General features: G+C 37.9%; 1 protein-coding gene across 1 annotated transcript in view; it reads right to left on the reverse strand.

Moving 5' to 3' along the window:
* The window catches only part of LOC103176520, a 34,616-nt gene extending 21,867 nt beyond the window's left edge, over positions 1-12,749 (reverse strand). Inside the window, exons 1-2 of the mRNA XM_007890119.2 lie at positions 12,653-12,749; positions 11,781-11,969 (exon numbers count right to left, since the gene is read on the reverse strand). Of these exons, the coding sequence (XP_007888310.2) occupies positions 11,781-11,969; positions 12,653-12,725 (262 nt within the window). The 5' untranslated portion in view covers positions 12,726-12,749. The remainder of the gene's footprint in view (positions 1-11,780; positions 11,970-12,652) is intronic.
* Positions 12,750-25,424: the final 12,675 nt, after the last annotated feature.

A 25,424-nucleotide genomic window follows, 5' to 3' on the forward strand; every position in this document is an offset into this window, starting at 1 on the left:
CCAGTCATATTCCTTTGAAACCCCAAAAGTCTTGCTTGAGCATGATAAAAGTATCGACCCACGTGCCATTGCTGTTGGTAATAATTATACTCCTGCAAACCACGACTGAACGTCTCTGAATGTTTTCTTTCTGTTTGATATAAATTATTCAGGAGACAACAAGCGAACACCAAAATCAGAAGGTGCGAACAAAAGAGAAAGAAAGGCGAGTGGATCAAGAGGGAAAATGCAAACATGAAAGAATCACTGAACTTATTTCGTTTACTAAACTTGTTATTGTGAATGCACTGACCCTGTACTGCCTCTGCTCTCTCCCACCTCCAAAACTAATTGGAACAAGCTTTTTCATTTACTCATTTGACACTGGTATGGATGTTGGATCCTGCACGTAACAATAACTTGCACTTGTATAGTGCCTGTGGCATAGGATAAACATCTCATCCAGTTAAAAACTTATTTTACGAAGTAAATCATATTGGGAGTTTAGCATTTGTGGAGTTCTGTAGCGCATAGGTTAGAGCACTCAGCTCATAAGCAAGATGACTTGGATTTGATTCCCAGCCAGGGCGAAATGTAGGGCAAGCTTCCTTACTCCACACACCTGTTTACCCAGCCTAGGAACCTGATTGTTAGTCGATTGGCAGATCGCTTTTCCAGGGGTAATAATTGCAACACTGCTGTGCGCAATTGGCTGCCGAGTTTCACCCACAAAATATACAGTTAATTCGCTTTACAATATATTCTGTGAAGTGCCTTGAGACGTTTTGAAGACGTGATAAGATGCCATATAAAATGCAAGCATTATTATTATTATTTGAAGGAGCCAATGCTGAATATAGAAGTAACTTGAAATTAATTTGTTTCTCCACTTACATTTGGGTTTTCTGATCTCTTCTCCTCAGTTATATATTCATACTTCATGGCCCAAAGGCAAGACTACCTCGACTCAATATACAGATCTATGCTTTACACAGCAATAGTAAAATGCTTCACAGCATTATCTTTACTTTACGATAATTATTAATGCCTTCAGCTTCACTACCTCCAGACACAGATTTAAAGTTCTTTTACTGTCCTTATTGTCATGCACAACCAACAACTTGGATTATCTGTAAAACAGAAGCAGGTTCAGTGTCCAAAACCTGGCACATCCTGAAATCTATTTTTGTCATCTTCGGAGTGGAATTATAAACACCCCAAAGCATTCATATCCTCTTATCCCAGCTGTTTCACCGGCTGCCTCTTACACAAACAGTGCATTTGCTTGCCATGGTAACTTTGAACTATTTCCAAAGAATAGGAATATGTGTATATAATAATAATAATAATAATAATAATAATAATCCTTGCATTTGATATAGCGCTTTTCACGTCGGGAGGACGTCCCAAAGCGCTTCACAGAACACACTGTAAAGTGAATTGACTGTATATTTGTGGGTGACCGCGGCAGCCAATTGCGCACAGCAATGTCCCAGAAACAGTCGTTGATTGAAAATGACCAATTTATTATTGTTTTTGGTTTTGGAGGGATTATTATTAGGCTCTGTGTGGTGTAAGGAAACTTGCCCAAGGTTTCGCCCTCTGCCTGGAATTGAACTCAGGTCTCTCGCTTGCAAAGCGAGTGCTCTAACCACTGAGCTACAGGACTCCATTGTATATATACAATATATACAATATACAATATATACATATATCCATATATACTGATATATTCAGAGATGTTTGTGTGTGGGCATTTTTGTTTGTGTGTTAATTCTATTCCACATTTTAAATTCCTTTCATTGTCAATAGCAAATCTAGAAAGAACAGACAATAAGAACCTTGCACAGCAGTAATCCAATGTGCTGGCAAGTTAAACATTTATTATATTATACTGGCAACAAGGTGCAAGCTAACGCATCTCAGATTTACTGTTTCAGACATGCACATTTTATCACCGGCAATATTTATTTGTTTTGTTGCTCTACAGCCACACAAAGCCTAACCTACGAGTCAATCTGAGTGTCTGTTCCATGTTCATGTTTCTCTGGTAAATATAACGTGGTTAACCTCCACATCACATTTAGTTCAATGTAAATGTAATCATTTTTCTTGCCTCACAATGATAAATGCTTTGTGTGACAATGCTGCATGTGTAGTAAAAAGCAGATCACTCGTGAAACTCTGGAGTCATTGAGTATGTGAGTGGTCAGGCATTAAGTACAATTTTGATTTATTTATGTGTATGTGTGGCACTGAACAGACCTCTGATAACATAAAAGCCTGGAATTTAACAGCAAACAATGCTGGTAAGACAATATGAATAATACAGATAACTCAAAGCTAATCTAATGCAATCTGTAATCACTGCCGAGTGATTACAGCCTGTAATCACTATCACCGTGACCAGTTTTATTTTGTTATTATGCCACTGAGATAGAATCCCATGATTAATGATGGCAGACCTTTAAAAACAAAGGTCACCTGCCTACTATTGGTGAGTTAGTGTGGTTCTTCCTCAAGTTAGAAAAGCTTAACAACAGTGTCAAGAATTACACGAGTGAGAGAGCATCTGAAAACTCCATCAATAGTAATGCACTCCATTTAATATGTAGCTCCTGATAGAATTTTAAGTGTGTTTTAAGGAATTTTGGAGCCAGGCTGCCAACAGTTCATCTCATCTTCACAGTAATTGAAACCAGGAGAAGTGACTTTGTGAGCTTCACTACCACTACCCTCAAACAGGTTGTAGATGCCGGAGTCAATTGAAGTATTCGTGAGAAATGGAGATGAATATTTGGCAGGCGATGCATTGAAAGAGCAGAGAAATGGAATTAAGTTGCAGATCAGCCATGATCTAAATAAAATAGTGGAGCAAAATGGCGGGCTGAATAGTCTACTCCTGGTGCTATCTTCTTCTGTCCTTATATTTAGCCATTTAGAGCCATATGTTTGCATTGTTTTGACAAAGACCATCTGATATTTCCAGCCTAACGCAAACTACAGGAGCAGGATCTTTTTCTTAGGGACATTTTAGGTTTCAGTTCTGAATCTAATCTTGAAACGTTCAAACCTTAGCTCTTCCCTGCATGCTTATCCTCATTTCTTTGAGACATACCTCCTGATGTGAAAAGCACTGCACCACATGAAAGCATTGTTAATATTGTTATTTTAAATTAATAATGATCACCTGTCGTTCGATATAAAATTGGTATATTTCAATTTGAATGTTAATCTATCTCTCTCTTTCAGATGTTAAATTGACTTGCAGAGGATTTCTGGTGTTTAAATAATTCTTGTTGGCCTTTGATGAGGCAAGAGAAGTAAAACATGGGTACATAATGTTCTTCCCTACAAACTGCTGATAAATATCATGGTATTACCTTCAGGCCAATCTTGAGGTTGAAGAGTAGTTCAGGATCATTATGGTTTATCTCCATGATAAGCATCAAAACCGGTTATACAGTAGATTGCACATGTCATCTAGAGTTCAGTCCTAACCCATCAACAGTGAACGAAGGCTGTTCATTGTTTGTTGGCTCCATTGTGCCACACTACTCATAATGTAATAAATTATGTAGTTAGATAAGCTAGTATTGAAGGACAGATAAATTATAACTCTAGATAGGTTCCTGCTAGCTCATTCAAAGTTTGGGTCAACCCCGTAATTTGTTTTCTGCAACTAGTATTTTTCATCATTGATTTGATTTGAAGAATTTGATATGCTAGAGATAGTCTGATTTTAACTTTGAGATGTTCTCCTGAAATGAAAGGCAAGATAGCATAATGTAAATGTAAATGATACAAAAGGATCCAGAGAGGTCAAGAGATTTAGAGTGATTAATAACCTCCTAGTATATTACTCAAATAGTATGTTATTCAAATATTATGTTATTTAAATATATACTTCTGGTATATTTTCGCCCACAAAATATATTGTCAATTCACTTTACAGTATATTCTGCGAAGCGCTTTGAGACATCTCGAAGACATGCTAAGGCGCTATATCAGTTGCAGGGATTATTATTATTACTGAAATAGTTTACCACTCTATTTGATTCAGAGTGATCAAATAACTCCAGTGTATAAAAATCTGTAGCCGAGGTCCATACCTCAGTCCATAACAAAGGATCTCAGTGGTAACAGTATAACTGGGGTCCACCCCCTACAGCAGAACTACAGGTTGCTGATTAGCTTATTGTGCATTTCCCGCAATTCTATTTTTATTTCATTCTATGTACATAAGATCAGAGACCAAGGGTTAAATCTAAATCGGAATAACAAGACATTAATCCTTTTGTTTTACCGGTACATTCCAGTCACTGACAGTCTGTTCACAATCCGGCATTTCTGCTTGAATAATCAGGCTTTATTTTTGATACCCGCTAGTCAGGGTTGACATCGGAAATTTCAGTCCTGTTGGAGCTATTGGTACTTATAGGTTTTAATCATTTTATTTCCGAGGATGAAAGGAGATAAATGTTTTATAAATAGAAAAGTGGAGGAGGCAGAATCAGCTACTCATTCTCCTAGATAGTTTCATCATTTGTGAAGCTGTGAAGTGCTTTGAAAGTGATGTTTCAAAGCACTTCAAAGCATATCACATATGATGTTATGTGAAATATCATATCAAATGTAAGGATCATTTATTTATTATTTATAAAAATCCTTGCATTCGATATAGCGCCTTATCATGTCGCCGAGACATCGCAAAGTGCTTCACAGGATATACCGTGAAATAGATTGACTGTGTGTCTTATTACTATTATCATTATAATAGTGGCACAGGGTGAGAAAAAGAAAATGGTGGGGATTTAATAAAGCAAACATTCGACTAAAAATGACAATTGTTTGTTTGAATGTTAAAATGATAGGAAAATTCATCAGAATAAAGCAATCTACTTTTGGCTATTTTTCCTCATTCATTACACTACAAGTGTTGAAATCCTTTTGAAATTTCAAGGGCATTTTGTGGCACAGAGATATTTACAGTTATTTTCCATGTTGAAATCTATTCATCAAAATACACTAGCAAGAAATGGCTAACTGCAACAAATCCTCAAACTGTGTGCAATGCTTGAAAGTTAACTTTGTGTGGGAAGTTCCTTGGCCCTTTGCCCAATTCAGATTTTTTTTTTAAAAATCCATAAATTCACTAGGCTGCCTGCTGAGAAACAACAGATGTGAACGATATTGAGGATAAATAAGTAGTATTATCTGGCTGATAAGATCTTTGTTCAAAAAAAACACATATTGAAAAATAGTAATAAATAATTCACGCTGCGTGAACATCAGAGATGAGCTGCGTTAGAGAATTCAGCAATTCTAGTAATGAAACTAAGATTATAGCATTTTTACGTTTTGTAAGGTCTCTGTGTTCCAGATATTGGTGAACATGGTTTCTTCATTCAGCTTTCAGTGGTCACAAATTGCCAATCAGTAAGTGGCAGCCAGCAGACAGGACATCTGCTTCTTTATCCAGCTGTACTCATCCCTGAGAGAGGAACAGAATGCTGTGCTATTTTTTTATATAGTGATCTGACTGAGGATCTGGCAGTGAATTCCTACAACTTCTAGAGAGTTTTGACTTCCTAAACCATTATAGGATTTAATGTTGTACCCTCTGCTTGCTTGTGAAGCATATACGAGTATGAAGGGAATAGAGGGGTATGGGGATTAGGATGGGTAGAATCTCATGTGGACGGGTTGAGCCTATGGGCATGCTATGGTTTCTGTAAATTCTAGGTATGAAGTTCCAGCGTTGCCCCGATCAAGCAGCTGAGACCAGTTTATGATTATAAAATAAGATTTCATTGCAAAACTAGAAGAGAGGCAGTTTAGTTTTTCACCAAATAAAAACTTTGTTCCCCAAGGATAAGAATCCAAAATATTTGTGTTCTTGTTAGCAACCGAAAAACAGATCCGCTACATGTGTCCTTAGGCCTTTTTATTGCCAGCAGACTAGTTTGATCCTGGCCATTCCTTGCCTGAAATACAATCCTGATTAACAGCCATTTCATACTAAATACTGTTGTCTAGTCACACAACAGTTGGTCATACAAAATGGTATCAATGTAAAGCTTAAATGTACGAGTACAAATTAATTTTCAAAGTATTGTATTAAACAAAGTAATACCTCTATACATTAAGACAACAGGAGTGAATAATCAATCAGAGTCAGCATAGCACACTCTGAATACAGCTCAACGACACATTCAGTCAGTGAAACCTGTAGCATAGGGCAGTAATTGTAAACCTAGGGGTGAAAAATGCAACACAATACAACATAATATATATTTATGGAACATCTTTCAAGTTTGGAGGATATCTCAAAGTGCAGAATTATCACTAGCGAAACACGTGATATCTAAAGATAGTGTGTGAGTCTGAATCCCCCTGCAATTTTCAGCAATGTGATAATTATTACGTCACACCTCATTATTTTTCACCTCCCCCCAATTTTTTTTGTAAGGGTTTCGAACCAAATAATTCTTATGAAACCATTAAAATGATTGTATTCATAAAATATCTTCTTTGGTTAACTGTGGAACATTTCTTCCTAATTGCTTTGACTTCAAAGGAGACTTAGAAATGAGAGCGATGTGGTATATTTTCAAAGATAATGTTTGGTTTGTTATGAGAAGTTAGATTTCCTGGGCTGCAAACGGATTTGATTCATGCTAGGAAAAGAATTGTCCCAGGAATCACAGTATGCTTGCTTCCTATAAACAAACCTTTGCGGAGGTATGTTATCAGTTGTAATTTAGCACTCTTGCAGAGCTGTGCAATTCTCCAGGGTCTAAACAGTGGAAATGATTTTCAAAAAGAACTACTTGTAGCCAAAATGTATGCTCTTGCTTGTGCTTGAACATTGTGAAATGAACTGCAAATGCTCTGCTGTCTATAACACACTCTCTTTAGATCTGACAACTACCTTAATTTTCAGCTGGATTCCACATCCTGATGATCAATAGATGCTGAATGCTCAACTGAACTGAAATTTAAAAATACTATGATGAAACTTTGTAAGGCTTTGATTTCTCATGCAGTCAGCCCAGTCTTGAAAGGAGACATCCCACAAAGGAACCTTAAAGAGGTCTAGAAGATCTGAAATGGGATTCAGAAAGTGAATCCGCAACAATACTTTGGGATGTACTGAGACAGTGGGGCGTTGGGTTAGAGTTGCAAAGGGCAATTTCAGGACAGGCACTAGTAAGCATTTATTTACACAGAGGGTAATTAATGGCTGGAATAGGTTACTGGGAAGAGTGGATAAGGCCAGGAAACTGAACAGAATTTTTTCCTAAAAAAATCTCAATGGTTTGAGGCAGGGACAATCTGACGACTGGGTATTCTGGAAAGATGAGATCATGTGTGCCAAAGGGTCTTCTTCATCCAAATAAACTTTCTGATCTTGTGATAGATAGTTAAAATGCTGTCCATATGCACACTTAAGATATTACTGAATCAACATCCACTATTGTTAATAAATTCACTATGGGTTGCGTTGGTCTCAATCTTGATTGTCAGAGCAGTAAGTGATTGATTTCTTTTAAGCATTTGTTTGTATGACTGAATACATGTAGCGAACCCATTACTGCTGCAGTATATTAAGTGCAGCGATCTAAATAAGCAATAAACCTCATTTGGAATTACAGTACTTTGAAGGAGGAAATTTATACCACACTTGTTATGAATGCATCAATTAATGCAAGTAGGACCTATGGGGCTCTCCCGTTGGCCAAGTGAGTTAAAGCATTAAGCCGTACAGGTCAATGGATCACAGATTCAATTCTCGTCTTAAGCTTCTGTTGCCATAAATCAGCTCCCAGAGGTTTTATACTGTGGCAGAATTTTCTGGACAAACTTGACCTGTAAATACGTGGAATGGGCATTCCGATAAGATGTTAAATTGTCCAGTGATGAAAAACCTTTGAATTTTCCAGAAGTTTAAAAACCCTTTAAAGTAAATAATAATATACACCTTTCACTTCACGAAGATGTCTCAAAGTGCTTTACAGGATTTATTGTAAACTGCAATGGCTGTGCATTTTGTAAGCAAACTCGGCAGTCAATTTACGTACAACAAAGTGTCACAAAGAGCCATGAGTGAATGACCAAATTTCATCTGCTGGATGGTTGGCCAGGAAAGACCAGGCCAAGTCAGCCCAGGTCTTTAAATTTAGTCCTAAGAACAGTGATGTAGTTCAGGATAATTTGCTAAAACCGCAAGAGTCTCAGATGTGCATCACACCAGCGAACTCCTTTACAACGCAAATTTCTGGACACGTCAGAATTGAATTCGCACGAATGGGAATCCGGCTAGCAGAAGAATTTGATATTTACACAACTACATTATAAATCCTGCATTTTAGGCAAAGAAATAAAGAAACCCATTTTGGTCGGTCACATCGCTGTATTTTGCAAGTTTTATTAATGCCAAAATTCATTCCAGTCGCAGAGGTTTGATGTATTTTCCCAAATCAAAATGTAATTTTAATATTTCAAATAATCATAATTATTTATTCGCATTTCTACCAAGCATTTGATTGCTAAATTGTTCTTCTGACATGTATTTTTCATATGTTTTATAGGAACAGGCAATTAGGGAAAACAGCTGGGAACCATTCCAGTGACAATTTGTTTTAAGGTCTGGGTTTGTGTTAGTGACTCACTGCTTTTCTCAGTATTCTGTTAGTCTCAGGATCTGATCTTGTAACCTTAGTTTAATCATGTCTGAAGATTGATTCAGTTTAGTGTTCTAGCAATGTCATTTATAATGACAGAAAGCAAGCTACATTGAATAGGAGAATCTCTCACTTATGGAATTATTATTGATGATAAACTAATAACAATAATAATAATCACCCTTACATTTGATATCGCACATTTTATATCAGGAAGATGTCTTCGCAAAGCACTTCAGATATATTTTATGGGCAAAAGTGGCAGACAATTTGAACATAATGATGTCGCATAGACAACCATTAGTAAATCACCAATTTTATCTGAAGGAATGATGGCCAAGCCTACAGAAGAAACTCCCTTCTCTTTGAGTAGTGCCATCGGATCTTTTACGTCCACCTGAACAGGCATCTCAAAGCGCTTCACAGAATATAAAAGTGAATTGACAGTGTATTTTGTGGGAGAATTGCAGCAGCCAATTGTGCACAGAGGTGTCCCATAAACAATCATGGATTGGGTTACCAAATTATTATTATTATTGTTATTTTTAAGGGATCATTACCCCCGGAAAAGCACTCCGCCAATTAACTTACAAGCAGGTTCCTACTTCCTGCCAGGTAAACAGAGGAGTGTGGAGTAAGGAAACTTGCCCAACATTTCGTCCTGCCGGGAAGGGAATTGAACCCAGGTCCTCTTGCTTGGGAGGCGAATGCTGCAACCACTAAGCTAGAGGACTCCACTCCAATGAAAGGATTATGATAACTAAAAAAATGGTTTTGGTTTCCAAATGCCGGAGACAAAGCATTCAACATGAAATCATTGCTAACATCCACAGAATAAAAACATCAGTATGTGGCAACAGCAGATAATTGGTGTATTCTTGTGTTTACATACGTCTCTCCAGAAATGCCGGGTAGGTTTGAGTGATAAAAAGGAGTGTCATGAGACAGGATCATGGCACAATGGATGAGGGCATGACCTGTAAGCACTCAAAACTGAGACAGAGGAACTCAAAGAACCGGAAGGCGCCAACTGATGTGCTTTCTTATCTGATTCGACTGCTACGGTGATAAAATGAGGAAACAAGTAAGGAGGGAGGGAGGGGTGGGGGAGAGGGTATTTGGGATGCTAAAACAATTAAAAAGAAGCAGAATTAACAGATATTTGCAATGTAGTTTCAGGCACAAGGCCAACCTTTCAGCAAAGCAGAAAACAACTGAAAGAATCAGAGAATAGAAAGAAATGTTGGCAATCTGGCACATTTAACGTTTCCTATTCAACTTGGAGATATTTGTTCACATAGAATAACAATCAGCAAGCTCGCATAACACGTACACGAGATGAGTTTCAAACATTAGTAGTGTTTCAGGATTGTGGAAAATGTTATTTTTCTGCCAGGATTTAAACCAGAGTTTTTTTTTGTTATATACTGAATCTCCTCAGCAATTCATTGATTTCCACCACTCATGATGTTTTACACAGAACATCGTTCATCAGAACTGAGGTTCAACGTTTCTCCTTTCAGGCAGTAACTCTCGCTGGGATGTGGTTCCCAAGGTGCCACCTACCTTTTGGTATCAAGCACAATTGGTTATTTATTTTCAATGTGGGTTTGTGGTGGTCTAACCATCATAATAATCCTTGCATTTGGTATAGCGCTTCATAGGATATATTGTAAAGTGGAGTGACGTTTTTCTGTGCGGGCAATGTGTCAGTTGGTGACAGTAGCAACCTAATGTGTATTTAATTATAAGAATCCCTAGGGGGACAGCGATTTTTATGGCAGGCTGACGAGAGGATCAGAGCCTAGCTTGATCTTGTCCTCACCTGACATCCACACATGCGTACTATCCAATATAAGTCACTGGACACTGACTAGGTACACAAATCCCTGCTAATGTTTGCAACCCCTAGCTCAGGCTATTTAGTATTGCTAAACTGTTATTCTATACTATTAGGTCTGAGAGAAACTAAAGAGCTCATGGCAAGTCTCAAGACTTACCTCTTTGATCACGCTTTCGGTCACCTTTCCCCTCCCTACCCTCTTCGGCCTACTCGGGTGCCCAGCCAGCAGTGTCAAGCTCTTCACGATGACCTCCTGATCATGAAAGGTGTTTTATAAATCTCAATTGTATGTTGGTAATGCAGAGGAAACCTGGCGCTGAGCCTGTCACCTGCCTGATTGGTATGGTTCAGTTTTACTCTATGGAGTGGGTTTATCAAGACATCCATTGGGAAACTGTATTCATAATTAACACAAAGGAACTGATTCCTCACAAAGAAAACTATATTGTATAAATTATTAATATTCATCTTTACCGCCATCTTAAACGCCAAGCAGATTGACTTGTCAGATTATTTTACAGTTTGCGTTCACACAAGTAATATGCCAAGATAAAATAGATATGTTGGGCACATTGATTCAGTGGCTGGGAATGGGATTTAACCTTCACTCTTAATCTCGTTGTCATTGTCAACTGATTAATTGATTACTTCCATATCTATCATGATTAGATATGTTTTTGAAAGCATATTTAGTAATCCACTTGAGAATGCTAATGTGTTATTCATGTTCTGCCTGACAAAAATATGGGTGGATTTTAATCAGAGGAAGAAAGTTTCTCCCTTTTTAAGAAAGCAAAGTCAAAGAATGTTGTTGAATATAAAATATATCCAAAAGATCTTTCTCGGTAAATTTTCCACCTTGTACTTCCAATTTGCAGCTGGTGATTTATTGTTTGGAACAAAAGACCATCAACCACGTAAAATCATGCAAATAAAAGCATTAAGCAAATTTGCATGTACAGTTAGCTTCAGAAATTAAATTAAGTGCTTCAGCGTCAATACATTTTATTTCTGGTGATCGTTTTGTGCTATACTGTAGACCTTAGCGACATACGATTTGGAGCACATACCCAAACATGTGAGAGTTTTATCAGTTTTCATCTGCATATTTTATTTTATGATTATAAGTATTTTGTTTGAATTTTAAAAAAGCTACTTGTGAAAACGTACTGAATACTTCTAAAATAATCTGAACCTCAAGCTGAACAGGACAGGAAATTTAAGAAATATTCATTTGCTTGACAAGGAGAGAGGCAGGATAGGGCCGTTACCTCTTACTGTGCAGTTTGGCCATGGGACATTGCTACTTGTGGGCACTGCTGTCCACACTCCAGATGGATGGCAGAAGTAACCGACTGCAGGTTCGGTTTCAAAGTCAAATCCTTCATTGCAACGAACAACGCAATAATCAGTCCGACAGTATGAAATCCCATTCACTGGATTTGGAAATTTCCTACATGCTGGAGACAAATACCATTTGAGTTAATGAGTGAGTAGTAACATCACTATAGATCGTTTATTCTTAAGGGTTTGCATATTCACATTACATCTTAACATATTCTGGACAGTAAATTCATGTCTTCCCCAATAATAAATACCCTTCTCAAGTTGGATAGTCTTTATTTAGGCCCCATTGTAGCTTGTAATTTGGAAGGTTATAATAATATTAATAATTCTTGCCTTTTATATAGCGCCTTATCACGTCTTCGAGACATCTCAAAGCGCTTCAATGGGTTAAAACCCCACATTCTGGTATTTCCAAATTAACTTGAAATTGCCAATTTTGAACTCACTTAAAATGCACAAACTCCAAACCAATATAAAAGAGACTTATCACTTGTAAAAGAAAACAAAAATATAAAAAAGAATGGGAGAAAAGAAATGGGATGAGCATAGATAGCTCCAGTGGAAAGCTAAAATGGCACAAAATCAATGAACTAAATGGCCTCTTGTGCAGAAATTACTCTTGAATATTCATTAATTCAAAGATTCCACACACCATTTAGTGCAAATCAATGCTTCCTGGTTCTCAATGCATCAACACATATGATTTAACACTTGCAGAAATCTATACCTCAAGAATATCTGAAAATTTCTGTAAAGGTAATCATGTAACTGTTGTACGTGTGTAAAATACATTTACCTGAGGAATCTCCTTGCCATGATGGCACAGAATGGACTATCTGAAGCAAACCTGTGACAAACAACAGGATCATGACTGAAGCTGGAACTGAGCGCAGAGCAACAACAATCTGCTTTACAGGGAAGAATGTTAGTAATCGATCATATAATAGTTAAACATTTAACAGCAGGCAAACAAAACTAGTCCTCAAGGCCAAGCTAGAAGCCAGCCAGGAGCTAGGCTTGAATAACAATATTGTAGGGTTTGAAGAGCAGATTTGATCACGATTTGGAACCAGACAAGATGACGAGCGAGAGAATTAATTTTACTAAAAGCTAGTTTTGTATCCTGGAACGTGCCAGTAAAAATAAAAGAATCCTTGCATTCCTTATAGCCCTACAACATTAAAACAGCTCAAAGTGCTTCAGCAATATCTATTAAGCATATTGGCTACATTTGTAAGTAAAGCAGGATGGGGAATAAGGATCATAACTGAACCAGATTTTGGGACATACAAAACAGAAGTTATAAAAGACAGGCCTGACATTAAATCAGACACGTATTTATGGAACCCTTGAACAATGCTAAAAACATTGTGCTGATTAATCTTCTGTTGGTACATGCGATAAGCTTGGTTATTATCGCACTCTTGTTGCGTTGGAGGTAGCTAATATTGACTCGCAAGCTTGGTGTGCTGGTGATGTATTATGTCAGGATTTGCACCCAGAAGTATTTCTGCAGAATCAGCAAATGCTATTTCCTACTGCCAGAACGGACCCAGTAAGACAGTGACCTTTAGATCTTTCCCTGGAGCAAACGCTAACTGCCGTACAATTGAGATTGCAAATGCAATGGGATACAAGATGACATTTTTAAACCAGAGCTTATAAGAATCCTTACATTTGTTATAGCACCTTTCATGTCAGGAGGATGTCACAAAGTGCTTCAAATGACTTACTGTAAACTGCAGAGGCTGTGTGGTTTGTTGGCGAAATGAGGCAGCTAGTTTGCGGAAACAATGTCCCACAGCCACATAATGTAGAAAACACTGTCGGTCTTTCATTCTGATGAGATTATCCTTCATGAAGAACATTTGGTCAGCATGTTAGCAAAGAGAAGATGCACGGGCATAAACACATTACTCATTAGAAATGAAATATGATCATCAGTTTTTCTCCTGTCAAACTATAAAGAAATGGGTTGCTAAACAATATTTTCAGAGAAATTTCCCTTAAGGAGATTGGAAAAAAAACATATCACCATAGACAAATGACTATTTGTACCAGAAACAAAACAACAGTAAATAGGGAGCAAATCTGCTTGTTTGAGTAGAAACTGTCTTCAATGAATCATCACACGAGCAATACGTTATAATAATCACAGTCCGTGAACAACAATAACTTGCACTTATATAGCGCCCTTTATGTAGGGTAGCGTCTCAGAGCGCTTAACAGTGGCGGAGCCTGTCTCCGAGCCGGGGAGGAGGGGCAGGTGACCATAAGCACGGTCGAACAGGAAAGTTTTCAGGCGGGACTTGAAAGAGGGGCCAAGGAGGAGGGGTTGAGGGAGAGCGTTCCAGAGTTTTGGGGCGGAGTGGCTGAAAGCACGACCTCCGATGGTGGGGCGGAGGGTGCAAGGGACGAGCAAGAGACCGGTGCCAGTCGAGCGGAGGCGCCGGCTAGTGGATTGGGGAGTGAAGAGGTCGGAGAGGTAGGGAAGTGCCAGGGAGTGAATGGATTTGAACACCAGGTGAATTTGTATTCTCGCAGAAAGTTATTACTTTCCCTAGAGTAAGCTGTGACTTATGTGCCCGTGAGGTTATAAATGGCTTGCACATAGCAGAGCTCTTATAATACAAATTTAATTCCAAAGACACATCACAGGAATTATTAATGTAGTAATTTACGTCACTGGGTCTTAGTCCCAGAAATTTAAGGTTGAATCCAGGTTAATGAGGGTTACACCAATAAGAGACGTACAGAATTGGCAGAAACATGAATTGATGTTGTTAATCTGCTTTGAAATGCTCACCAGTCCAGCACCATCTGATTTAATGATTTTTTCCCTCACATTGAAGTTACAAGGTTCAAAGCGAGAAGCTTTTTATTGATAAATTGTGTTGCTGTCAGTTCTCATGAAAACAATTAATAAATGCATTAAGAGGAGTCATATGCCTCCCTCACTGAACCAATGCTAAAACTGGAGAATAATTCAGGAGGTGGTTTTATGGTGGAATCAATCCCATGAGTTGAATACATATCTGGTTAGACTGCAATACATTTCAAACAAACTTAAAAGTTTACAAAATAGTTTAGAACTTCTTGGACAGTTTGTTGGCTATTGCTTTTAAATGTTATTAGAGAGGCTGACTGATTTCTATCTTGTGAACCACTTTAGAAATGTTAACTGCTATTCAGCACCAGTTAATAGTGTGCTTGCTGTACATGGGTTGAATTGTGCAAGTCCAGCACTCCACTCAGATCTCTCATAATTCCCTGACAAGGGCAAATTGGAGCAAATATGTATCAGGCTTCTTGCGCTAATCACTGTAGGGTTGGAAGCAAATTACTGCAGATATATTAAAGTGTCACAAAATTCCAAAGGATGCACATGATACGGGTCAGCCTGTCATTCTCATAAGGAGGATGAATCAGTGTGGAAGAAAATACCACTTTGGTCTGACAAACATATGCTCCATTAGTTAATGGGAGTGTAAAGAGCAATTTTGGATTCCACCCTTCCTGTTTCCCACCTCCCAAAAGGCTTACTGCAAACATCATGTCAATTTAAGGAATCCCTTTTAAGTATGAACATCAAACTTCTCAGACTTGTCGTAGTCTAATGAAAATGATGAGAATTATGGATGATCCCTAAATTGGAGACATTGAAGGAAAATAAAATTTTAAATCAATCCTGTCATATCTGAATTGTGCATGTGTGGATTTTATTATAGTTTGCAATACTCACTTCATGGCTGTTTATGGGATACTGTGGGTTGTAAATTAGTTATTGTGTTTGCCTACATCTACACTCACGAAACTTCACAGTAAAATCCTGTGAAGCGCATTGAGACATCTCAATGATGTAATATGTTGTTTTGCAAGGATTATTATTGTTATTAGTTGTTATGTAACCTAGAGTCTTAATCCATTTCTTGGTTGAGGTCCAAATCTTTATGTTGATATTTGAAACCATTCAATTAACTGACTATTTTGTTATCCTTAATGGTGCAGCCTAATTTAAGTATTTCATAACACGTTTCTTTAATAGGGAATCTGAGTCGGGCAAATGGGAATTCCTCCTGGTAACCAGACATATTTCACACCGACTCATGGGAACTCCACTCAGTAATGAATCCCATTACAAAATACCACAAATTAATCCCAATATTGTCAAGTTAAAGAGACTGAGCCTGTGGCCCAAAGTTACTGAGGCCCAGAGCATTCAGTGTGATGATCTATTTGAATCTCGAAATGAACAGAGAGATATAATAGTCTTCCTCCTCGATTGAAAGTTCATCCAAAGTTGAAAGGCTACTTTTTTTCTGAGCTAGAGCCCGGATGACATTCATGGGTTGTAATCTCACAAGAAGATTAGAAACACAACCAGTTCAATGCAAGGCGCATGTCAATTTAAAGCAGGTAGGGATGATCAGAAATCTATTTACATGTTGTTGCTGATACTGATTACAGATGTACTCAAATGATGGTTGGCTTGGGCTCAGCCCCCTTCCACATATCTACAGCTCACCTCTTGAAGATGAGAACACATCAAGACCCAAACAAATTTGCAATATCAATTATGAGAATCAAAGCAGACAAAAACGGTTTGGGAAATATATTCCCTTTATTATAATAACACTCTAAAATTCCCCTTAAAATTAAAATTCTATTGTTTAACTCTTGCATAGTAAAACCACTATTATCATTTGGCTATTTTGAGGTTAATAAGGAGTCCTGTAGCTCAGGGTTAGAACACTCACCTTGCAAGCGAAAGACTTGGGTTCGAATCCTGACAGGGAGAAACCTTGGGCAAGTTTCCTTACTCCACACGCCTGATAATAATCCCTCAAGAAAAAAAAATTGATCACTTCAATCCACCACTGTTTGTGGGACACTGTTGTGCGCAATTGGCTGCCAAGTTTCACCCACAAATATACAGTCAATTCATTTTACAGAATATTCTGTGAAGCGCTTTGAGACGTCTGGAAGATGTGATAAGGCACTATATCAAATGCAAGGATTATTATTATTATTATTAATAATTGGTATATAAGTAACTTTAATAGAATTACATTAAGTATTGCATTTGATATCGTGCCTTTCATGTTTTGAGACACCTTAAAGTGTTTCATAGGATTCATATTTTTTAGGCAAATATTGCAATAATTTTAGAGAAATGTTTACGGACTAATGTAATCAGAAATTTCAGCTGCGAGATACTAATGACCCGCAAGATTTTGAATTATATTTCCTACAATTATTATAAATCTTTCATCCTTTTACTTTCAAACTGAAAACTAGTTCAACCTAAACTGAATGTTTTTGAAAAAGCACTTTAACATGGTTCACCTCACATCATTGCACAACAGGCATATACACATAAGGAGGAACTGGAGCAATGACTGTCTGCTTGATAATTTTGTGCTATTATCCACCATCAAATTAATTAGCTTTGCAATTATCTTAGTTTATCAGGCCCAGAGATTGGCATGGAAAATGCAATTATTCCTAAGAACTGATAATATAGAGTTGACCTCTATTCTCTTCACAGGAATAGAACAGTTTTGAAAAGTACAAGTAAATATGGTCTGAGGATCAACAGATAAGAGATTGTAGGAGCAGCAACATCAAATTGCTGTACCATGACATTTTTGGAGGAAAACACATTTGGCAACACTAAGGATTTGCCAGATGCTGCCGGAAGGAATTAACTTACTTAAAAAGGGATGTAAGAACAGGAGGAGGTCGTTCAGCGAAGCAAAGCTTATTCTGCCATTTAATTAAATCACAGCAGATATTTTACAGCCCATTTCACCACCTCCATATCCCTTTTAAACATCCCAATCGATTTGGCGTCTAAATCTAACACATTTCTTTCTCTCTGATGCCATTGAATTGCTGTAGAGAGAATTTCCTCATGTCACCTCCCAGCATTGACCAATCTCACAGCAAATGTCAAATAAGTAAGATCCTCTCTCAGTTTTAACCGATACATTGTCCCAATTCCACCAGTCGGTGAGTGCTGAGAAGCACGTCTCTCAAATGATTAATATATAATAATAACAATAATCCTTGCATTTGGTATAGCACTTTTCACGTCATCTAGATGTCTCAAAGCACTTCACAGAATATACTGTAGCATGAATTAACTGTATATTTGTGGGCGAAACGCAGCAACCAATTGCACACAGCAGTGTCCCACAAACAGTTGTGGATTTGAAGTGACCAGTTCATTTTTTTTTTCTTGAGGGATTATTATCAGGGGTGCGGAGTAAGAAAACTTGCCCAAGGTTTTGCCCTGCTGGGAATTGAACCCAGGTCTCTCGCTTGCGATGCGAGTGCTCTAACCACTGAGATACAGGACTCCACTGTTCTTCCATTATTCTCCATGTTTGATGGGTGGAGGCATCACAGTCAAACCAGATCCTGTCCACACTTGATGTCCCTGCATACGCACCTAGGGGTTACAGGACAGCAATCAAGAGTGGGAAATCTGACCCTATTTACACTGAGGCCAATTGCAGTTTCTCAGTTGAATCAGTGCAGTTAACTCAACACAGAATTCAAACCTGCATCAATGCAGTACTCTCCTTTCTGATGTCTTTTACTCACAAGACAATCGGGAAGCCCATGCAGCGTAATGCAAGTCACAAGGCATGTTACAGACATTGTGTTCACTATATGGAAACAAAACATTGCTTATATAAGAGAAGGTAGTTTCTCCTGATGTCCTGGTCAACAATCCCCCAAATAAATTGGTCATTTGTTTCATGGCTATATGTGGGACATTGCTGCGTGCAAATTGCTGCCACATTCGTTTGCAAATAACTAGTTCACTTCACAATAAATCCTGAGAAGTGCTTTGAGGCATCCTCCCAAGTGAACGGCGCTATAAATGAAAAGATTATTACTATTATAAGTGCAACTTATGACATACACATTTTCTATATTGAGTAAATGGAGAATGTGTTTATTCAAGAGAATAAAACGTTGAACTTGCTGCCATACATCATTGGGATTACCTCTGAGAATATACATCAGAGAACTGTAATTATGGAGTTGGGAAGCTAAATAGTTTACTTAATTCTTGTGCCATGTAATTAATGATACTTGGGTCTAAATTGAGGTTTTTAGTATAGTATTGAATATGATTTACCCGGATATGCCAGAGGTGGAACCCTTTATGAATAGGAAACTGACTTCAGTTCACCATTTCTTGTTCCATTTGCCAAAGCTCTGAAGTTCTGTGGGAATGGAGTTTGTTCCCATTTTTCTGCATAAGGCTCTTGCTGATATTATTAAAGGGTGGGGAGTGCAAGATCACTAAGATATCAGGATATTACATAATTTTATTTCATCTCAGTAACACAGTGTTGATTCTTGTAGTTAATGGAAAAGGCATAAAATTCACAACTCTTTGTCATTTTCTGGTCTGTTTCAATTTCAAATGAAATGCTGCTAATAACCATAATATGGGATTTAATGCTTAAATGACATTGAAACAATTGGCTGATCCTTTAGCTCTGATAATACTTTGCTAACAGATTTTCCAATGACAGCCTTTTAAGAGCAAATTTATTTGTTTTAAAACTTAATTTTATACAATCAGTGAATAATTTCAAAATCAGGTATGAATTGTTCGTTTTAACACAATGCAAATTTTTTTTATTTTTTTGTGGATTTTATGGTCATCAAAATGTGCTTTTCAATGTTCAGTCACCCTCATTTTCAAGCAATCACCTGTTCAGATATAACATGTTAGATACACATCAAATCTCTATCTCGACAGTTCCAGGAATGTATATCATCCTTTACTCCACTTTGGGGACCCCACACCATCAATTTTCTGGCTTATCTTAAAGCCATGCAAAAACTCTCTACACTTTGGACCATTACTCATATTGAAAAGGATGAATGTGTTCATCACAAGTTTGGGCAGGATTGAAATCCATGTTAACAATATGCTAATATGTTAAAGATCTTGTCACTATGCAAAAAAGAGAGAAGCAAGTTTCTCCCAGTGTCCTAACTGTCCAGGTTAATTGGCTTTGAGGATCTTTGGTATGTGCAAATTATCTGCTTACAGATACACTGTGACAATGCTTAACGGCAATTACCATTGCAGCCCTTTGAGGGGTTTCAACATTGTAGGTGAAATGTCAATCGCTAGGATTATTATATTATTACATTTTAGCTTCATTTAGAATATTTGCTCCTTGTCAAATCTGTTGAACTGCATATGTAATTTTCTTTGAGTGAGTCTCTTCGAGATTGCAAAGTCAGGTCATAAAAAATGATCTTCATTCTCCAATCACAACAACTATCAGATGTCCCTGAGGGAGATTTGCTTGGCCCCCTCTGGGCCTCTTCATCAATGACCTTCATAGATGTTATTAAAATGATCTTTGCACAGGATGTCATCCCCCCCGCTGAGAGACAAGCAGCAAACAAATCACTACAGACAAAGCCAGCAGAACTGGAGAGTTTGTTGACAAAGGCAATTGTATACTCAGTGCTGAGGGAAGGACTGACCACAGGACTAACTACCCATCTTATAATAATAATCCTTGCATTTGATATAGTGCCAACAACAACAACTTGCACTTATTTAGTGCCCACTTATACAGCGGCGTCTCAGAGCGCTTCGAGACGTCTCAAAGGGCCTCACAAAATATACTGTGAACTGAATTGGCTGTATATTTTGTGGGCAAATCTTCATTGTATAAAACCAAAAAGCTTCAATTAAATAAAGCCTTCTCTGAAAATCTTGCCCGAGCTATTCATACCATCAATCCATAGGAATTTCCTGTAAAAGACAAACACTTTTGATGATAATAACTGTCTTTAAGACTAGACATTACAGACTGTGGTTGTAAACTATTTAGCTATTCATGGTTAAAATCTTGAAAGAAATCATTGTTTTCTCTAAGAATTAATAAAGCAGGTAAGTATCCAAATGAACGTTTCCTGTCACATATGAACAATCTCTGGAACGTTTATAAACTTTGTCAGATCTCTAGACAATCTCCAAATGAGTCTAATTGGCAGGCTTCCTTTATTCTCATCACGAGTGCATATTTTTCTTCCGGCTCGGCAAATGTAATAAAATGTAATAAAATGTTTTCACAACAAAGAATAACATTCTACTATTACAGTTTCTTGTCTCTGGTCCTGAAAAAAGTCACAAAAGAATTAAAAACAATTTTTTAGGCCATCTTTAAATCCTGGTTCATTTTACTGAAGGCAATGCCAATCAGTGGAAAACAGTTTCACATGTAAATTTAGATTGTGAGGTCTTGAAAAAGAGGCCTGGGGGAAGGGGGGAAGTGACCGTTTGTACAGTCGAAGAGGAATGATCTGAAGTTGAGTAAGGAAGGGGCATGGCGGAGGGATAGAGGAAGAGTGGTCCAGAGGACCATAGGGGTGAAAGCAGGGCCACCGATGGTGGAACGGAGGGCACAAGGGACATGCAGCAGGCCAGAGCCAGTTGAGTGGAGGCAGCAGGTAGCGGGTTGGGGAGTAAGCAGGTCGGAGAGGTAGGGAGGTGCCAGGGCACGAATGGATTTGAAAACGAGTGTGAGGATCTTGAAATCGACCTGTTTGGTGATAGGGAGCCAGTGGAGCTTGGCTAGAACTGGTATGATGGGGGTACGGAGTTTAGTGCGGGTGAGTATATGGGCGGTGGAACTTTGGATCAGTGGGATTCTGGGCATGGTGGAGCTGGGGAGCCCGGCGAAGAGGGCATTTGAAAAGTCGAGTCAGGAGGTGACGAACGCATGGACGAGTGATTCAGCTGCATTTGGGGTAAGGTACGGTCAGAGGCAGGAAATGTGGCGGAGGTGGAGGAAGACCATCCCGGTCAAGGACCGGATGTGGGGAAGGAAGGCCACCTGCGGGTCGAACTTGACGCCTAGGTTGCACAACTAGTATCCCTCAGTTTCCCACCAGGGAGGCTGTTCTGAAGGCACTCACTCAGAGCTGTTTATTTTCTAATACATTCTCCGCTTGAAATTAAAATATAAATCACCAGCTTTCATTGAATCTTCAAAACAACACGTTTTAAGTTTTTCTTAAAATTTACAGCCGTTAAGTACAGTACAAATATATAAAACAATTCAATGGACTTAGACAATCATAATAAAATAAAGTCTTTTATGGAAGGCTTCTTCTTCATTTGTGGTCCATGTCAAATTAGCTCCCAGCTTTGTGCATCAGTCTATTGAATTTAATTTCCTGTTTTTTCTGCAAGTAATTTGATTCTTGACAGATTCATGAAGGCTCCAACATCAATGAAAATCCAATAGGCATTTACAATATTCAGGCAGTTTCAAGTATAAGACCATCTCAAGCTACTGTACTTATAAACTGACCTTTTAAGTACCATTACAGCCAGTTCAAACCACTAAATGCACAGTAATATAATCTGAAAGAACATGTAGATTTCTGCATAAAATGTTGAGGAAAAGACATTGTCGTGTATTGCATTTGAAAACACCATACTAAGGTTTCATACCCTCTGAATTCAGTGGTCAGACACAAACAAGATGCATTTATATAATTTAGAACAGATTTATAAATATGTGTACTCTTTTGATAGCATGTTACTGTGCCAGGCATTCACACCCACTCACATCTGAGCATCTTCGTAGAGGACTGACTAAACAAAAAAAAGTTGAAGCAACTCAACTCGTAATGAACCGAGTTTCTACTCAGCTTTATTGTTTGTGACTGAAGATACGGGTCAATCCTTGTGTTAATGTACTGAGAAGCCCAGCTGTTCCCTTCTGTCATATTTCAGTACTGTTTCAATAAAGGCAAAATAAATCACAGCATGAATTCAAGAAAAGCACCTTAGCATTAACTCTGGCTAAACCTTTATACCAGTCAGTTCCCCGGATTATTGATTTAATGCATCTGCATTGCATTTAATATTTGTGGCCCTTTATCAAACCTTGAGTTTTACCACACAAAACTTGTATTGCATTTCAGTTGTTGTAATACTACACTGAGAAAACATTGCGAGTTGGCCAGCAATACAGAAGGTCCTTTTGATCCCATGAAGAAAACAAATACTACTTTTCCAGCATTGATTCCTTTGAAGCGAATGAACATTTCTCTTTACCGCCGTTAAAAGCTCAAACTGATAGGTTACTGAGAACACACAGAGAAAAAGATCTCAACCTCAGGAATATTACATTTGTAAAGTGGAATAAACTAACCCTGAACTAACATTTACATTATATCAGGACTTCTGGTCTAACATATATTGCTCACAGCATTCTCTCCGACAGAGCACAGAGGGTAATGGTGAAAAAAAACTTTAATTGGGGAACAAATTGAATGGAGAACTAATCCATCTCGAGGTGGAATACACAGGTGGAACTCTGTCTCGTTTGGATATTCATAAACCTGATGATATGTCAGACACCCAGTTGATCAAAAGTTTTTAAGGCTACAAGGAATTAGACTGAAGTTTACTTGAACAAATTTAACCATATGGAAATTAACCTTTGTTTTTTAACCAAATCCTGTAAGACTCATCTTTTTAAGTCTTGTAGGGTATGATTAAGACTGTTAAAACATTTTCAATCTTGAGTAACCTGTGGTTTAACAACCTAAATACACATTTTTTTCATATCACGCTATCATCCTGTGATTGTTAAAACCTCTGCATATAATTTCATTATTTTTCAACAGGGGTTGAGATGTTAGGAGTGAATTGTTTTAATGTAACATTACACAGGGAGGATTCTGCAGCTCCAGGGAACCAAGCAAAGTGTGTTTCGGTTAAAACTCAGGAAAAGATAAGGCACTTGGTTGTACAAACATCTAAGTTAACAATAGGGCAAGTTAGTACAAAATAAAGAATTATTAATTATTTGCCAAATAGTACAGGCAGGGTAAGTGCAGTACTCAATCGCCATATATCCCCTGCATAAGTACTAAATTTTGTACGGTTTTATCTTAGTGAGAAGCACTGGAGGAGGGAGGAATGGGGTACATATCAAATGCCTAAAGAAAACAATTCAAATTGGAGGTGATTGGAAGACCTTGGATGTCCCAGTAGACTAAAAGGATTGAGGTGCTAGAGATGAGAATTGGAGAGAAAAATAGATGTTCGTTTGACATTTTCTTCTGAACTCTTTGATCTATTTTAGCTGTAACTTGGTCCTATTGTGTTCCATACTTGCCTCTAGAGATAAACGCTTACTCTATACAATCCTACATGTATAAATAAATCATGCACCATGAGTGACAGGAAAGAAACGGGAGAGGAGGGAATTGTTAGCCAAGAAAGGGTAAAATCTCCAATCCCTCTTCATTGTATATTATGTTTGGATCAGAATTTCAGAGCTCGATTTCGCCAGACTACATGAAAAATAAACTGAACTTTAACTTAAATCACAAGCCGCATTACCATTAACCCAACATTGTTTCCACTCGTATGTGAAAGACTTTACTCCAGCAGCATCTAACCGCCTTTCGGTGAAGTCAAAAGAGAGATTAATAAATATATAAACAAACAGAGACTCAGAGAAACTGTAATCCTCAATTAAATTACATAATTAATTGAAATGTCTGTGATAATAAGTATGTGCAGCATATTTCAGCTGCGCTATGTATACATTTCAGCTTTAGTGTGTATGTATTATGTCGGCTGCAAAGTCTAAAATCAGAGTGAATCAGATTTGAGAAAACACAAATGAAATTCTATCTCCAGTTTCAGGATGTGTGCATGATAGGATTTTGAGGAGACAGAGAGCGCAGTTCGATTGAGGCAATAGGAAAAAGCTGGATACTTCGTTAGAAATAAATGTCGCAATATCTTCTCACATTTTCAAATATTAAAAAGTTTGTTTTAAAAAAAAATCATAGCCATTATCTTCCGAGGCAGTCGCTGTGACTATATTTGAAAAATTCAGTCTTATCATCTCTTCCTGGAATTGTGTGGTTGTCACTCAATTTCCAGTGATCTTAATAACCTTTCATGTGCTGCTAAGCCTTTGTGTATGAATCCTGATTAAAATTTCAGTCTAGACCAGCTTGTTGATGGTCTAACTTTTATGTCTCAACAAATAATGAAAACATATTGCATGTGCTTTGTGCCACGGGCTACAATTATATAAAAAAAAGATTGTGCCATTTATCTTGGTGTAGAAAAGCATTGTTTAATTTGATAAGCCCTTTATTTTCAGGTGTCTGCTGGGAGTCTAATTAAACAGCCCTCTCTTGTAAAATTCCATCATTTATTAACATGTCACAAGTCATCCCATGCCCTCCCTCTTTGGCAGTCACTCTGGTAAGTGACAGGAAATAGCAACTTTTCAGGGTCCCTCCTTTTCCAAGCTCCAGACATAGCTTGTTCAGCTTTAGCAAGAACAATTGTAGGAAGTTGGGAAAGATGGGAATTTGTTCCTAGAAGGGCCTTTGAAAGATCATACGGGCACACCTAACCCAGGGTGACTACTTGCATTGCCATGAATGGGAGGAAACTGTCCACATCAAGTGTTTTCTTAATTGACTGGGTTGACAGCAGCCCATATTCTCATTTCCTTAACTAACTGCACAGA

The sequence above is a fragment of the Callorhinchus milii genome, unplaced genomic scaffold (assembly GCF_018977255.1).
Source record: "Callorhinchus milii isolate IMCB2004 unplaced genomic scaffold, IMCB_Cmil_1.0 Scaffold6, whole genome shotgun sequence".
Classification (NCBI taxonomy): Eukaryota; Metazoa; Chordata; class Chondrichthyes; order Chimaeriformes; family Callorhinchidae; genus Callorhinchus; species Callorhinchus milii.